Raw genomic sequence first — 18,177 nt, 5'->3', positions numbered from 1 at the left:
CCGGAAATCGGTGGAGAAGATTGACTAACAGCGACACCCGGCATGGAGGTGGAAGAAGTTGCGGTGGCAGTACTCGAGACCACTCCTAAGCGGCTAAAGTCGGGCGTTTTCATGTGCAGCTGGGTAAGACTCTTCGCCGCCGGACTACTACTCGTGGAGGACGCAGCCGTTGAAGTCGATGTTGCCACCGCACCACCGCTGGAGTTGCCCGGTGGCGATGGGGAAAACTTGGACTGCTTGGAAAAGTCCGGAATACTGGCGTAGTACTGTGGTTTGCGTGCCTTCACGGGCAAATGTTCGCTACTCGCTACCAGTTCTCGCGAATGCGGTCTTCTATAGCCATCGTGCGACGTTGTTGATTGTTCTACGGCGGAGTTCTGAGGTTCGTCGTTCTGAGACGCACGGCCGACAGCTTCTTCCCGAAAGTCCAATGCACTGTTGCCGCCGTGCCACGTTCCGCGTGTGTCTTCCAGCTCTCCCGACCCGCTGCTAACCGTTTCGCTCGAGTGACGCACCCTCGGCACTGGCGGGCCGCGTTGATGATCCTCTCGGGTGCTGCTCGCCAGTTCCCTCACCGAAACCGTATCCACGGTGCCATTAACCAATGGCACCACCGCCGCCGCCGCCGCCGGCGGGGCCACCAGTGCCGGGGGAGTCGTTTTGCTTTCCTCCACCAGTCGCAACCCGGCCGCATTTTTCGCCTTGCTGAGGGAGGAAGTTGTGGCCAGCGTTGCCTCACCGTTGGACCCTTCACAGGCACCGGAGATGATGAGACTGCTCTTGGCTAGACGTTTCCCCCCATCCTGGAGGCCCTTGAGAAGCGACAGCTTGATCACACGATCTAGCAGATGGCCCCCGTCTACCTTCAGCTCGACCTCATCGTTGGCCACCTCGGTGAACTGGAGGGGATTGCGGGCGGTCGGCTGCCCCGAGGGTGACTGATAGTCAGATACTCTCCCACTGTTAACGACCCCTCCTCCTCCGACTGCTTTCCCATCCACACCGGACACATTTCCCTCATCCTTCGAAGGGTCGCTCGTATCTTTGTCACTTTTCGACGTTGTACTACTCTCGATTGAGGCTCTCTCTCCTCCCGTGCTCGATCGTGGTTCCTCCCGGCCGGAGGAAGAAGGCCCCGGATCCGGTTCCGGTGGAACGGTGCTCGATTCGCGACTTTGCGACGGCTCAGTATCCTGCTGCAGTTTCTCGTTGAGCGTGTGAGTATTTCCGTTGGTACTGCTCCCAACGGATGCGTTCTCCTCGTTGGTTTGCTGCTGCCGGGGATTGTCCTCAGCGTCACTTAGACGATCGTGTACGCTGCTGCTTCGAGATGTCCTTGCCTCTGGTTTCTTTTCGCTTTCCACCGTCTTCATAATTTCACTCGATGTTGAAGGTTCCGGCTCGTGTTTTCCATTCACTTCCTTCTGATCTGGTGCCCCTTCGCTCAGTTCTACCGCCCCGGCCCCGGCGACAGCTGGTGGTGGTTTGTCCTCTATCACAGCCGCTGTATCAACCGCTGGTTCCACGGCCGAAGTGGATGATCCAATGTTCGGCTGCGGATCTCCAGGTGGATCATCATTCGCATCCCGACCCGACCCGACGGTTCGGGCTTGGTGAGATTCTTCCGGCTCACAACTCCCACTGGTGCTAATACTATTTACATTATCACTACCATCGGTGCCGCTGCCTCGGTTCAGGTCAGTCGTCAGGTCTCTAGGGGGACTGCTACCGCTGCTACTGTCCACCGCACACACTGCACTGGACCCTGCGTCGACCGGCGGCTCCACATAGTCCACGTGCTCTTCAGTCCTTTTCTCCGGTGACGCAGTCGATGATTCCACCTCCGGAGGAGGTGTAGTGGCAGGCGGTGGAGGAGGCGGTGGTCCACTCGGTGGCACTTCACTGTCGTTGGAAGAGGATGTGGGGACGGATTCAGAAGACATCTCGCAGGAGCTGGAGCCCGCTTCCTTCGCATTCACTTGGTCTGTCGATGCGCGCGGCGATTCAAGGACGGGCTCATCCTGCTTCACCTCACCATCGTTCGGCACGAGGTACGAGGAGGTCGTTTCCATTGCCTCCGATTGACCCTGATCGATCACACCGACACCGGCGCTCTCCTTCTCCGTCGGTGTTTCCGTCTCTTGCGTAGTTGTCGTTATTTCCGGTGGCGACTGCCCGCTGTTGCCCGGAAGTGGATCGATAACATCCGCCGGTTTCTCTGGTTGCACCGATTCGGTGGGCTCTTTTGTCGACTCATCCTCGGTACCGACCGCTGAATCCGCGGGTGTCGCCATCGATGGCTCATTAGGAGTAGGTGCCTCTTCCGGTATCCGGGGACTGCCGCTGGTAGTGGTGGTGGTGCACTGCTGAGTGGGTGGCGGTACAGGTGACGCCGGAGCCGTGAGTTGAGTAGAATTGACCTCCTCTTGTGTCGGTTTCCCATCGCCGGATGGAGTTTCTGTGACCGTGGCGGACTCTGCTGGTACGGCTGAAGCTGGTGATGGTTCCATCGTTCATTGGTTTATAACTGAAATGAGAAAGAAAGGAATGAAGAAAGAATTAATTAAGGAGTTTACATTAGGAAGAATAAAAGAAGAAGGCATTAGACTTAAGATTCATCAATCGTCACGACCCTTTCCACTCATAGCCGAAGACTCATGAATCTTTATCTTAATCCGAATCAATCCAAGTAGACCAATCAACTACATCGATGGTCTGGCCCCAACTAATGATGTGCAAACTGTGTCAGAGTGAGTGAGTAAGCCAATTCATCCTAATGAATGAGTGAATTGATTCAATTCACCAAGATGATTTATTTTGGCTCATTCATGCTTCGACTCAGTGAGAATGTATTGGCTTAGTGTGAATGTATTGACTCAGTGAAGGTGAATTGGCTCGTTGAGAGTGAATTGGCTCCCTCAGAAAGATTTGACTATTTTACAAGCTCAAAACTGCACATTTTTCGATGTATAATCAGTGATTATCAGGTCAGTTCAGTTCATCAGTAATTATCCATCAAAAAACTGCGTTATTTCAGCTCGCGAAAAAGCCAATTCACTCTCCCTGAACCAATTCACTCTTCCTGAACCAATTCACTCTCACTGAGTCAAATCACTGTCACTAAGTTAATACATTCTCACTGATCAATACATTCTCACTGAATTGATACATTTCTCACTGAGCCAATACATTCTCACTGTGTCAATTCATACTTGAGTGAATTAAAGAATTGATTCCCTATTCCAACTCACCCACTCTGAATTGAATCACTGAATCGTTATTCTCATCGCTAGCTCCAACCTACCACATACAGCGCACATCACCACCACAGTGTGCACAGCTTAAAGCTTATTAAAGAAGCACAATTAAATTAGGCACGCTCCCATTTGAGCTACGACCATTAATGCAATTTCGATTGCGACCAAAAGGACCGTGAAAATGTAGATTAAACAGCTACCGGCGAGCTGATTCCATATGGTCGTCTATAAACATTGTCCATCTCTTCCCTCTAATGTTTCCCGCCCTAGACACCACCAGCATCATAATGTTTTGCACAGGTGTGTGATACTCCTGGTCACCTTTAGTGTTAGAGCTTAAGCGGACGAGCAAATTGAATCATTCGCAACTGATTTCATCTTGCCCTCGTTCCGATGCTGACCTCTAACCTTTTGCCGCCTCCTGCCCTAACGCCAACCTGGTTTAAACTGACACTGGACTGTGGAACCTTCCTCAACAAACCTACACACAAACGGCACTGGCTCGACATCGAGGTCAGCATCTATGCCATTTGCACAAGGGCGAACAAGGGCGGAAGGGGGGGAAGCCCGGACCGGTAGATAATTTTCCAAGCCATAAAAACCGCCTCGAAGCGTGCAGTAATAATCTCGGGCTCTTCACTTTCCTTCCCTCGGCATTCTTCCCCTCCTTTCTTGATTGATGACGGAGGAGAAAGTGTCGAAGGACTCTTGGATGGGTTACTGGGTGTTTCTTTTTTTATTATTTTATCTATAAACATTGTTATTGGAGAAGGCGAACAAGCAAAACCTGTGAAAGCATAGGAAAAAAAAACAATCAACCGAACCAGTCCACCGAAGGTGTGTTCATTCAGTGCGAGCATGAAAATGGAATGCAAATTTTATGCTACCGATCTTCATCGGGAGGTGTGGTGATGGTGTTGCTGGCAACCCTAACCCCCGGTTACATTCGCTCTCTTCCTCCCCTTTTCTCATCAACAACAACAACAACAACAATGGCCTCCTTTCAATGCGTTCGCAACATTAACACATATTTTCTCACTGTTTTCTCTCGAACACAGCCACACGCACGAGAATGATTGAAAGACATCTTTGCAGCGCGAACTGCTCGTTGTAGTTGACATTGGGTGGCTGGAAAACTGTGGGGTGGGAAAACCCGACGGGCTCAACAAAAACCGGTGACCGCATCACCCCCGGGGTTGCCTGGTTTTCTTTCGACTGGCATACTTTATATATATTCCACGCATCTGCAGCAAAACACTCCACGAGGGAAAGGCTGCGGAGTTCAATTATTTATGCTCGTATCAACAGACACAGATTGTACCCAAACAACGGTTGGTCACCACAGGCCCTTCTTCTGCTGCCTTTGGACAACCGGTTTTCTTCTTTCACATTCAAAAGAACTGCAAAAACGACCAACAACGCCAACACTAGGGTGCCAACCAGGATCGAAACCACCACGAAGACGACAACATCGCCAGGCGAGACAACATCTGCAGGGAGACGGCGTAATCGTTGTGTCCCGCCACCCTCCCCTTTTACACGCTCTCCTTTCTGATCCTGATCCGGGGCCCTGTCTCGTCGCCCCATCAACGGCCCAATTGGCCGGAACGAGAGACACGACGTGGAAAGGAAAGCGACCGATAGATGCAGCGAAAAAGCGAAAAGGCATGGAAATTGCAAGGCAAGAAAAATAAGAAACTCTCTTTCTCCCCGCACAAATTGAGCACATCAACAAATTGACGTGAGTATAAACAATAAAATATAGAAGTGGAAAGTGAGGGGTTTGAGGGTGGGGGTGGGAAAACCGAGGGGAGAAAAAATGCCACCCGACCACCGTCCGAAGCCGTCACCACGCCAGTCTGCGCGACGGAACCGTCCGTGGTAGCATTGATGATTTGGGTCAACGACCTTGACAGTTCGATTTTGCATTCTTGCCTTTTTCGTGTCGGTGGCGCGTTGCATTTTAATTGATGCATTTATGATGTGGACCCTCCTCCCTCCATCTGCCCCATTCGTGGTTATGGGAAATTAAAGGGCATTTTTATGAATTAATTACCCTCGCGAAAGTTGCAAGAAAAATATCACTCGATTTCTTGGTGGGGAACATTTTATGTGAACTTTGCGACTCTCCGTCAAAATAAAATGAAATTGTTGGTGTAAGCTGACCATTGTCCAATCAACACTGACCAAAAAGGGGTATCGTAAGGGATGGTACGGTGGCTTCTCTGCAATACTGACAACAACATTGCAACAATATGCATCCAATGTGACGCCGGCAGCGTCGAAATGAAGGCCAAACACTGGCGCACACACCAACCGTGGACCATAAAAATTACATGCCACCACTATTATGTTTGCCACCCTCGTGTGTGTGTGTGTGTGCGGGGGGGCGGGATTCAAGCCAACATCATACAATACAACGCGGCGTCTGCGTGCTCCAAGTGCAACTTTCAAACGGTTGCATGGTGGAGCAAGCGGAGGGGGAGATCCCCAAAGGGAACATTATTCCGGTGCACCGAACGAAACTCCCAACGGGAGTCAGACGGGTCGACGGCGGCATGTTGTTGGAGTTGGAGGAGTGGGAGGTGTATGATTATTTTTATGACTTCCACCGCGAGTTACGAGAGTGAGCGCAAGGTGAGGGGGGAGGGAAGCGCGAGGGACGTCGGACCAGGTGGCTCGGTGTACAATTTGCATTGCAAATGCGCGCCCTGACAACTGATATCGTCGTCGTCGTCGTGGTCGTGGTCGTGGTCGTGGTCGTTGTTCGAGCTGGGGGAGGGCCGGGAGGAAGACGGAAATACGAGTTAGCTAGTTGCCCTAGGCTCTTTTCCAACCAAGAGGGGCATAAAAGTGAGCAGCCAACGATCGATTCTTGGCGTTACTTTGTTCCCCCTCGCCCGCCCGGAGCAGGTTCAGTTCCTGGGCGCAAACTATAACCGCAAGCCGTTGTTTTTTCGGGGTAAGATATTGAACCTTATTTGACCTAGTTTGATCAATCTGAGAGCTGCATAAATTGGGTCACCTAGGGGCTAATTTGATCTGAGAGTGTCAAATGTGTCCCGAGGACGAGGTGCCAACTTTTGTCGCCTATGAAAAACGTTTTACCCGATGATAAACCCTTAAAAGATATTATAGAACTCTCATAAGCTCACGATGCATTGCCACTCAGTATTCTTTGTGGCGAAATATCTGTAATTTTGGCAACACAGGAAAAATAATTAACACTTTGCCGTCCGGATTCACGCATAGGTGTAATGAACCCGTGTTGGAGTTTATCCGCTCACATCACTCTGGTGTGCTGTCAACGCTGTCACCTGACACTCGCCACAGCTTACTAGGATGTAAACAAACATCAAATGGAACGGAATTTCTCAACGCGCGTTGCTGTTCGTACGTTAATTCGAATAAAAATAGGACAATAATGCAAACCGATCGTAAAGCGTTTGTGAATTTTGCGGACGTCAAAGTGTTTTAATAAGTAAAAATCACTAGCTTTAGCTAAACAAATGAGAATAGATTACATAGAAAAAAAGGATGAAAACAAAACAGTTCAACAGTAAATGAGATCGTTTTGTTTGAGTTAGTAATTTTGTCCACATAACAATGTTTTAAATGTCACTATACTTTCAAACCCCATGTGTTACATTTTAAATGTGTCAAGCAGTCGGCAGAGTACGATAGAAATTCATCTGTTCACCAATCAATCACAATCGAGCAGTAAAATCTTAGCAATAATGCCAAAGAACATTTGGAACGGATTATAAATATGCTGTTTTCCCTACGATCACCAAACATCACACGTCCGGAAAGCGCGATCGCTCAGCGTCGTGTTGACCTTATATGGAGTTGGCCAAAAAATCGCGCGCCTGGAGACACTCTCCCGCCACCAAACCGAACACGGTTGAGACATGCAAATTGTGGGAATAAAATGAAATAAAACGGAATACAGCAAATAATGGACTCTGGACGGAGCTGCCGCCATCCATTGCACAGATGCCGATGTTGACGTTGGCCTTGCAACCCGCAGCACCACTTGGAAACTGGGTTTTTTTCCCTTCTTTCTGCTTCGATCTGGCTTGTGTGTGTGTGTGAGTAAAAAACCACACAACTTTTTTCCGTCGAAAAATAACCTCAGTCCGCTCATGCGAGCATACGCAAATAACAAGACCGGGGGACTCGGACGACACAACCCGGCGATTATCAACGAGCGCGCTCGCGCACGTGTGTGGTCGTGGTTTTTTCTTCTTCTTTAAGTGCGTGTGGCTTCTGAAACAAGGGAAAAAAATATATATCGCAGTCTCCAGACGAATCGTGACCGTGATTGGAAATACCAACTAGTTTTCCAATCTCGAAAGGAAGTCAAGCAACATATCTTTCTCCCTCCACGTCCCACGTTGAACTATGATCGAGGAATGAGGTTGAAGTTTCCTTATCATAAAAGCTTTTCTTTAGAAGAAAAATCTATAAAACCACAAAATCTTAAACTCCACTTTGGGAAATCATAACCCTCCGTTCTCTATCAGTTAAAAGCTTTCCATCATTCTCCGACCGGAGGTAAGTCAGCATCGGAGCCTGACACACCTGTTGCGAAGCCTGCCTACACCGCCAAATCCCGTTTCCTCCCTCCTGTAATGCATTCCACCGTAAGGGTCTCGCTCGAACTATTGCTGGTTCCGTTTTTTTTTTCATTATATTTATATTTATGTTTTCTCTCAGTACATAGTTCCTCTCCCGCACGTCTTTACAGCCACCCTGAACATGGTTGATGTGGGCTGGGGTCCAGCGGGAGGTTGGCCGCGGTGTATAGTGTTCCGGATCGCGCAAAACAAACGGTACTTTTCGTCAGCACGTTACAGTTTCCCGAAGCCGCGCGCAAACACAACGAGAAAGAAAACGAGACAACACTCGATCGGCCAAGGAGGACGGCGTGAAGGCAGGCGGCAGGGCAAGTAAACTGTGCGGTGAAGAAAGAACGGTTGTTTTTTCATTTACTTTCTCAGCCCCCCCCCCCCCCCCCCCCTCCCCGGCGACTCGCGTGTCCGTGACTGGCGTTGGACTTTTCGTTGATTTCGACTTCGACCAAGAGAAGTTGCCGTTTTTTTTCTTTTTGTGTGCGAAGGACGGACTCCAAAAATGTCGGTGGTTTCGAGGTGTTGGGTGTTTTTCTTGTTTAATGCAGCCACACTCTGGCACTATTTAGTCTGTTTTTCATTTCCATCCAAAGCTAATCCTCCGCGCTTATGCTTTCCGCATAAGGCGAGAAGGATCAAACATGCAAAACATGATTTAAAAACTCCCCTGATGCACGTGAATAAAATCCCCCACCGCACACCGACAAGTGCTGCCATCTGGCGGAAACTAACTGTATTACCCTCTCCTCCCTTCCTTGCAGCTTGTTGACTGCTTTTATTTTTTTAAGTTTCCTTTGCTTCTGTGTTTTATTTGCTCGCCTCTTTGTGCGTCTCTCTCTCTCTCTCTCTTCTTCCCTCGCGGGGTGAATGTGATTCATTCGAAATTCAACACGTGGTCATGGCCTTCGCGGATCGTGACAGCGATAATCTTGCGCCCCACAACCACCACCACCAGCACCACCAGCAGCAGCATCAGCATGGGAACTGTACTGCGTTGGAAAGTCGTCCCCTCCCCAGGGGAAGGCGAAGCGCCGAGGAGGAGGAAAAAGTTAAAACAAACATAACAGTTAACTTTTGTTTTCTGGTCGCTTCGGACGAAGCCGGCGGTGGGCTTTGCGAAGGAAGCAAAAGGTAGCAAGTTTCGCGGGCCACAATGGCCGACACAACCATTTACGGCGTCCAATTTTGTAGTTGTCACTCGGCAAACTGAGATGCTGCGTGGAGCAGTTATGGGTTTTTTTCCGGGTTTGTTCCCTTTTTTTTTGCTGTGCGGTTGTTTTTTTTCTTTTTTTACTAACGCAATCACGCTGATGTATGCAAGTGTGCTAAATCCGTACGAGATTTGAATAATTAACGGACTAATGTTATGCACCATCCAAGCATCCCATTACGAAACGGAAAGTTGGCGGTCCAGCTTCAGGAGTCATCCCTTCCATCCGGTTTGCTGGACAAAATAATATACTACAATAAAAAAAAAAAAACATGTCAAACGAGAAAACCACAAGCACCATTCAATGATCGCGAGATGAAAATTAATTGAAGATCAAAAGAACACGACACAGGGAAAAATACCGTGAACAAACGAGATCATAAAAAATGCTTCATAAAGATGCAAAAGATACAAAGAGGAAAACGGAAAACAAGGACATAAGGATGGAAGAAAGGCTGGAAGAGACTCTCAGAGTAAGGAGGTCGTAAAGGACCGCCGGTAAAAACCAGAACGAACAGATGTTTCCAAAAACAACGCGACTCGTCGGAAGGGAACGGGAAGATAACTTTTTCTACATTCACGGTCCTCCTCTCGCTTTCGAAGTCCTTTTTTCTCTTGGAGCCTTATTGCTCTTTATGTGTTTCATTTTTTTCTTTTCTAACCTTCTAAACGAACATGTTGTTCAGTCCGGATTTAGCTTCTGCCTGCCTGCTTTTTAAACCCCTCCCGATCTGCTGTACTTTTATGATTTGTTTGGACGGTGTTGCGTGGCTGATTGTATGCTAATGCGATGCCGGTATAATGGCTCCTTCTTACCTTCCCTCCTTTGTGGAGCCCTTGTTTTGATACCTTCGCAACCAGCTGCCAACCATTTAGCCTCCCAAAAGTATGGCCATCTTCCAACGGCATGGAGAAGGATGTGAAGGAATGCAGCGATCATCAAACGAATCTGGCTCGTTCAACGCCCACCCACAGAAAGAGAGAGGGAGAGAGAAACGGATAAGGATGTTGATGAACCGAATAGAAGTAATCCCACCAAATCGATCCACCACGATACCTCCAGGTTGATGATGTGGAGGAGTCAATGTTATTTCTTTCCATTGAAGATTTCCGAAAGTATGCCAACATTAAACCATCATCATGCCGGTGGACCTCGTCGGCTTGAGTTGTAGCTCTTCACAAACTGTTCGCAATTGAAACTCTTTCGGAACGCCTAAGGATAACTCCTACACGCGAAAGAGTTAGACAACGTGAGGCTTCCCATTGAATTGAGTACAAGAAGAATCAAAAAGGTGACGTTTGATGTTGTTGAAGGCAATAAAATCCCAGAGTTTTGCGGAGTTTACTTTTCGTTTTCAACCCCTTTGCAAAATATCTTTGAAGAAGAGTTTGGGATATTATCACGAAGGGCATGAATCACGCAACCTACGTTGGAAGGAAGCCGATCAAAGAGGAAAAATTAGCTTATAGTTTGCTTGTTCTTGAAATTCTTATGACTCAGCGCGCCAGTTGCAACGGCGAACCTTCTGATTTATTTTCATTCGAATGAAACAACTCCTACTACACACCGGAGCCAATGTAGCAGCATAAAACCCACAAATAAAACACCTACTATGATATCGGTTTTACTTTTCCTCGAAAGGAAACGCACACTTTGTTTGAAAAACAACAAGCGATTCCACCCGTTCCGAAAATCGATGCATCGCGCTTCACGAAAGTAGGTCAGCAACAGCTGACGTACACACATGCACACGCACACACACACACACGTTTGTTGATAGAGCTGTTTCCTCCTGCCCATGCACTATGGAGCGAAAAGAGCAAATTGCCGGGATAAAATTCAGAATCAAATGTTTTGCAATTTTTTCATTGTAATATCGTGTAATACTATTATATTACACGAAATTATGATGTTTCGGGACAATCCCGCCAGGTGGCGCTGCAAAAACCTCATATTTTTGGAATTTTCTATGGGTGCATTATTTTTTATTTTTTTTTTTTATACTAACTTAAAGATTTTTTAAAGTTTGATATAAAACAAACTAAATTTACTACAAACTTCCATTCAAAATATTGTCATCTGGAATATAATTGATATTCAAAGCATCTAACGCGGACATAACGTCTCCTAACGAAGAGCTACTATCTGAATATTCTGAACTTGTACCATCATCTTCATGGGTTTGAATTGGCAAGGGACTGTTACTATTTGAGGAGCTGTAATCTACGAAGAATGTTTTTACTGCGTCTGGGTATGGAATTTGTTTTTTATTTTTCAACGATTTAGCCAGAGATATTGTTGAAATGTATGGATCGGATGATTGTAATGCTCTCATAAAAATGTCTTTAATATTGAATTCTCGTGACATTTTACGGGCGTGTTCTCTTCTATCCCTTCTGTATATTTTATTTCTACCTTCTGCTGCTTCCTCTCCTAAGGATCCCAATGGAGCTGGGGCATTTACAATGATTTCACCTACATGCGCAAGAACTTTATGGACAGTGGAAGGCATTTTGTACCAATTGTAATGATGTATGTAAAACTTGTATGTATCTTTGCAATATAGACTAATAGTTTTTGGATTTAAAGGCTGTGAACAGTTGATGGCTATTAAAATATTTCGAAACCTTTCTATGAGTTCTGTTTCTATTTGCAAAATATCGCTCAATTTTTCTATGTTTGAAAAAGCCCGACGACAAACATTTCCCGTCGTACTATTTCCACCCATTTGCCTTGGTTCATCTACTTTTACACCAAATTCCTTGTACATCTTTTCCAATACAATTTTTTTTCGATCATTGTACATGCTTTTAAAATTTTTAGTAACCTTCCATTTTTTAAATTCAATTCTGTACGAAATGTGAAGCAAGCATTCGAAAAATCTGATCCAACAGTGCAGTGGAGATATTCCATAAGATAAATTCTCAGGAGTTGGAATAAATCCATTTTCTAAGTGCTCTACACTGTTCATTTCGGTTGGTTTTGCACCACATATACAACATGTTTGCATAGATAGAGTGTCGGTTAAATATGCCAAAATTTTTCCATCAATTAAACTCATGTAAAATGAATAGTTTACCGTCACATTACTTGTTTCATTTAGCTGAATTGTATAAGGAACTAACCTGGTTATTTGGCTTTTGATTTCGTCTACTGTTTGTAAAACTTTTTCTTTTGACTCTTTCGCAAACTCGATCACAATTGGCCTGCAAAACCTAACACTTTGAGGCATCAAGTTTATCCAGATGATATCTGAATCGTCACTGATGAACGAAAGACGGATAGGCGTTAATGCCGATACTAATAAATCACTGTCTGATGCAGTATTTTCTCCGGAACCATGAAGCGGTTGATTGTAAATGCTGTGTCCACTAGATCCGTCAATGCCCCACGAGCACAATAATACGACGCTTAGTGAATCACACAAAGAAGATGAAAGGTGTCGCAAGATTTCTGCCTTTTGTATTTCAATTATTCTACACGCAGTGTGATTAACCAACTCTTGTAGATTAACTTCAGCTTTTGTTTCACTAATAGAAATAAAATCTTCACTTGGTGCGCAGGTTTTTTTAAGTTTGTTGATTTGGTAATATGACGGAAAAACTTTTTTTGATACTTTATGCAAATCATTATACTGGGATTTTGAGAAACTATTGTCTATAAAACATGCCAACGCTTCTTCGGCAGATACTAAAACATCACTTTTGGTTGTCATTGGCATAACACTTGAAGGATTTTTCAAAAACATGTCTATCATACTCATCAGCCTTAACTGCTTTTCTTTAAAAGCTAACAACCTCACTGAGTATAATTCCTTTTCGAGATTGCCGTTGATATCTGTCTCTTTGGCCACACTTCGACGTTTATTCCTCACGCAGAGATCATTAAACTCTTTTTTTGGCCGTCCACGACTTTTGTTTTCCGTATAGGCACTAATGTCAAATGGTTTGTTCAACCAGATTTTCGAATCCTTTTGAAAATTCTTCGAGTTTCTAGCACATTTCTTCAATCTAGCCTTGAAACTTTTTTCCAGTATCATCAACTTATTAGTCACTTTCAATTTATCACACGGTTTGATGCTTACTTTACTTTCAATGAACTGTAAAGCATACCCAATGTTTTCCTTGCAAGAAGCATTGTTTTTCAAAACGTTTATGATATCATTGATTATAAAGGAACCCATCGTGAAATTATTAAATCAATCTCAGATAGATTATTTACTTGAAAACTAAAAAAACGTTGTTCGTTCTCCAAGGAGCTTTCTGACAATTGGTGTTTATGCTGTTCAAGGTAAAGCTTGAATGATGTTTTTATAAACGAACGTATGTTATATATGTATCTTTTCAAATGCATACCGCTATGGTATGCCGTTCGAAGGTCAAAATTTTAACATCTACCTTAGCTGTTACTGTATGGTTAGGGTATATTGTTTTCAAAAGCAAATATTATCAAATATTTGTGTTCACTTCTATGAGTTATCCACCCACAATTAGCGGCGTTTTACCATTAGGGTAGAAAAAGAGTGACAGGTATATCTACCCAAAATTCACGGCTTTTACAGGTAAGGGTACAAACAGAACAAAGTGTTAGTGTAGGGTACATTTATTATTATTTATTATTTTAGTGTAGGGTACATTATTCCGAGGAATTTTGGGTATAAAAAAATGGGTTTGTGAGCTGTAGAACAAGTAAAAGCGACCTGATACATTCAAAGCAAACCAAACCAAGTTTCATTCTTTGCCAGTGACTTGGCTTGTCTTTCCCCTTTTATGTGATGTTCAATCACTACCCTGCTTCACATTTTTCATTGAATGAGAATTTCAAATTTGAATGCATTGAATGAGAATTCATATTTCTTACCACACATGATGCTGCATATGGCATGATGGAGGCGCCTAGTAGCTGATAAACTATAAGCTTCACATCTAAAGTACAGAATAACGTAAAGATGCGCGCGTATGCGCAAAAAAAACTATCATTTATTGTTACAAAACATTCTAGGCTATAAGTGGGTATGCATCATATTACAATCTTTCGCAATCCTTAGCGATGGCATAAGGTTAAAAACAGAAAATTGAAAAATTTTCCGGGAGTTTTGCGAAACAATGCTTAATATTTTGTGACATTCAATTTCAATTAGCTTAAACTGTCAATAATTTTAAAGCTTGATAATAAACCTTTCCAAAACTGTGCTTGGAATCCGATTCCGACCATTATTATAGGAGTTACAGACCTTCAAAGTTGATGGATTTTTTTCAATTTTTCACGCAATATTTTCACAAATCTTGACTTTGAGAGGCTGTTTCTCAGAACCTGGAAGAGCAGAGGCTCTAGTTTTTGGGTCATTTCTTAGTTTCATCTTGTAGTTTAAGAAAACATGTCTCTTTTTTCTGAAATCCAAAAATGAATTTTTGATTTTTATCCCGGCTTCGCTCCATCGTGCCATGGGAGGACCGTGAAACCGGCGCGATTCAGTGCTGGGAGCACTCTTGAAGAAGATCGCCGGAAAAATAAGAACGACTCGAAGACAGGAACGCTCGAATGGCAAATAGTCTTTTTTCGCCCCAACGCTATCAAACGAATTGCTAATTCAAACGGTGCGAGGAGTGTTTTAGAACAACGGAACCGCAAAGCCGGCAACAAGCGGCGCGATAAGGAGCGCCGGTCAACCGAGGGGCACTTTTGATAGCGTTGGAAGCGAAGATAAAGCGATGTTGGAGTTGGAGAACGCCCTGTACCTCTCTCCGGCGACCAGAAGGAACAACGCTCGGGAACAACGCTTAGGATGGTGCGTGCTATTTTAAGGCGCCAACTGTGATTAGCGCTTTTTTAACATACCACAGTATATTCAGCTTACAATGCACGTTGGGAAGATCTAATGGAGGATAACTTTTGCTACATTGGCACGAAAGGCATGTGGATTTCCACACATTTCAACGGTTGTGAATCGAGTTGGCCTGGAAGTTTCAGAAACGTGTTACCATGAAGAACTTTCTAGCAAAGTATAGAGCGCCTAGGAAAAAACACCACAGTTGAGCAGGAGGAGGTTGTAAAACCATAAAAGAACGGAGTTTGAAATTCAGGCAGTTCAGAAAGAGTCTGGGTTTTAAGTCTGCAGGATCCGATCTCACGAGGCAAGGTATCGATTGCCACTCCGTCCATCTACTCGGACCACGTAAACGGTCCTTCCCCCCAACCGACCATCCCCAATCCGTTTCCTCGAGGACCATCGCTGCAATTCGTGAAACCAACAGCACGTGGAGAGCCGCTCCAAGTCAAATTCTAATGACCTTGACCCTCCTATCCACGTTCCATTCGTTCGTTCTCTCTTTCGCTCTCGCTCTTGGGGCGGGTTGGGAGTTTTATTCCCAACCCAGCCGCCTGTCATTTTCAATCCTCTGCGCTTGTCCAGGCCGCGAGGTACTGTGAGTTGAGAGCAACACCAGACAGACAGACAAACATAAACACCGCCAGCGCCAGGCGTCGTCAGAACTTGGCGAAAAGAAGAATAAAAAGGACCGAGCATAAAGGCATAAAGAACCAGACATCGCAGACTTTGCAAGCTCCCGGTGGTTTTGGTCTCTTGGTCGGACTCGGGATGTCGACAAATCCCTCGAAGACGTGAAGGAGATTTCCTTCGGTAATTACACCGGAACGCGAATTTCTAGTCTCTGGCCTCCCCCGCTCCACTGTCCTCAAGGCGTATCCTTCGAGTTCTGGGGGCCTTGATTCGCTCGCCGTGGAGGGCATTACCATATTTCCATCATGACGCTGATAACATCAGGCCTGCCATTTACGATTCAAATCGGGAACATTTGGCGCTGGTTCCGCAAACCGAAGCGCTCTTTCGTTCGGTTCTCTCGGGGGGTTTTCTAAGATCTATCGTCCCCAGCAGCTTTAGATGGGAGACCTGCGGCCGTAACCGCAAGCAAACTCCACAGACAAGCGATTACCACACGCTGGTGTGGTCTATTTTCGTGGAAGAACAGTTGGACTGGCATTTTAATTACTTTTAAATCGTGTGTGGCGGTGGATGGAAAAGCCCTCAACAGCGCCAACATGACAATATCTTGGAACCATTTGGGTATTATCGCTGTATATCCGTATATCCGAGTTCCCTTGAAGGGGACTTGCCTGTATCAATAGCATCAGAGTAAAGTCTTTTTAAGGACCATCTAATATGTTACCGTCCCGAATTGTACAAATGACAAATGGTGCAAATTTTCTCACCTTCAGCCTCTGGTGAGGCAGAAAAGAAAACATGAATAAATCGCACCCCAAACTGATCCCGCGAACGATCGCGCGCACAGCGGGAGGTCGTCGACCGTTTGTCTCTCGACTTTCGTCGACGACCGGGCTGTGTTGGTGTTGGTGGTGGTGTCGTCCTCGTGATCTTCTCCGCGTCGAAGAATTTCGACAGACGAAAAGATGCAACCAAGAGCGCCGAGTCCAACATCTTCCGTGACGATTCCGTGCTCTGTTCCCCGGTCGGCGTGTCCCCTAAGTAGTTGAGCGGCACCGAAAACCCCGTCATACAATCCTTCGTGGCCCGTTAGAGACCGAAAAACAACAAAACAAAAAAGGAGACACATGACTGTCCTCTAGGCGAACCGAAAGTTCAGCAGGGCACATCTCGCGGATTGCACATTTTAGCTCGCGAGAAGAGCGTCGTGTGTTTTTTTGGGGAAGATGCATCGACTCTCGGTCGGGTCGGGGTATGCGGTTCTGTTTTTTCCTTCCCACCGCCTTTCGGGGCACATGTGTGTTGTTGACGCAACCCCAAAAACCCGACACATTGAAGAAAACTGTAGCAAACGCCGAAGGCCCGCCCGAGACGCGTCTCTCTTTCTCGTGTCGTCTCATTGCACTCTGGCCGTGATGATAAACATAGACACTGTAGCATACACACACACACATTGAGGAATGCGACGACAAATCGTCCAAGACGTTGTCGAAGACAACTAAGACGACCGAGTCTCGTCTGATGGTTTGCGGATCGAACGGATTCGGTTTTGTTGCTCAGTTTGATTACTCAATTTTTTGAAGTTCATCCACTCACACGACGGTAGCTTTCCCCCCCCCCCCCCCCCATCTCTCCCCCCTTCATGCAATGCTATTTTTATGCACGCCACTCGATCGGGAAGCATCTGCAATCTAAACCTTCAAGATTATTCAACCTAGCGGTATGTTAATTTCCCACACAAGCTGTCACGGAGAACGTTGTTTATGGAAATTATAGAATATAGAAACATTGCTGAAACAAATTGCTAGTCCAATAAAACGGCTAATGATTGCTCCATAAAATGCATGTCTTCAAAGAGAATATAATGGAAGAAAGGAGAATATAATACAAGGGAATTGATTTAATGAAGGCAACAGTTGGCAATTGATTGCACAAACTTTCCAATATCAAAGATAAATGATTATAACCAAGATAAGTACACACTATATATTCAGTATTTAATCATCTTGATTACAACTTTCAGTTACCGTTAGAATAACCATAGCAACATGAAATGTTTCATTCGTTACCATAGTAATTAAAGTCTGTCAGTTCTGATCTGAGGTTCAGAAAGTGTTTGACGCTTATACCCTTATTAGACGAGGACTTTTTCTGTCATCTTTGCCCAGTATTTTTCTGCCAAAATTGGCTTTTGACATGAAAATGCTACCCGCTCGTGTAATAACGCAAAGTTCCACAAAATGTGCTTTGCAGTTTATTGATCATTTTCATGTTTTAATTTATTATTAAATTATAAATATAAATTTTATATTGTTCAACCTAGTGTAACGAACAAAATCTGTTGCAAACAACAGAGCAAAAAGTAAACAAATCGCCACTTTGACATAAAAATACTAGTCGAAAGAAAATCGGAATCGGTCGTGCCCGGTTCCGATTTTCTGACAGCAATATTTCTGTCGACGGACAGAAATATTCCTCGTCTAATAAGGGTATTACCGGTAATAGTAATTTGCAATTGTTTGAATCTGATTCAACAAACAAAAACCAAGTGATAGAACATGATGCAGAAAATCCAAAACGCATGCTACAGAAATGTTTAACTGGTAAGCAAA

At 45.2% G+C, this 18,177-nt stretch overlaps 1 protein-coding gene across 1 annotated transcript in view; it reads right to left on the bottom strand.

Annotated features, from left to right (window-relative positions):
- LOC131265358 (uncharacterized) overlaps positions 1–18,177 on the bottom strand; it is a 56,075-nt gene that overhangs the window by 10,764 nt on the left and 27,134 nt on the right. The window contains exon 4 of the mRNA XM_058267616.1: positions 38–2,527. Within this exon, the coding sequence (XP_058123599.1) occupies positions 38–2,510 (2,473 nt within the window). The 5' untranslated portion in view covers positions 2,511–2,527. The remainder of the gene's footprint in view (positions 1–37; positions 2,528–18,177) is intronic.

Source organism: Anopheles coustani, chromosome 2 (genome assembly GCF_943734705.1).
Source record: "Anopheles coustani chromosome 2, idAnoCousDA_361_x.2, whole genome shotgun sequence".
NCBI lineage: Eukaryota > Metazoa > Arthropoda > Insecta > Diptera > Culicidae > Anopheles > Anopheles coustani.
Note: the sequence above shows the minus strand (reverse complement) of the source record. Positions and strands in the feature narration are given on the sequence as shown.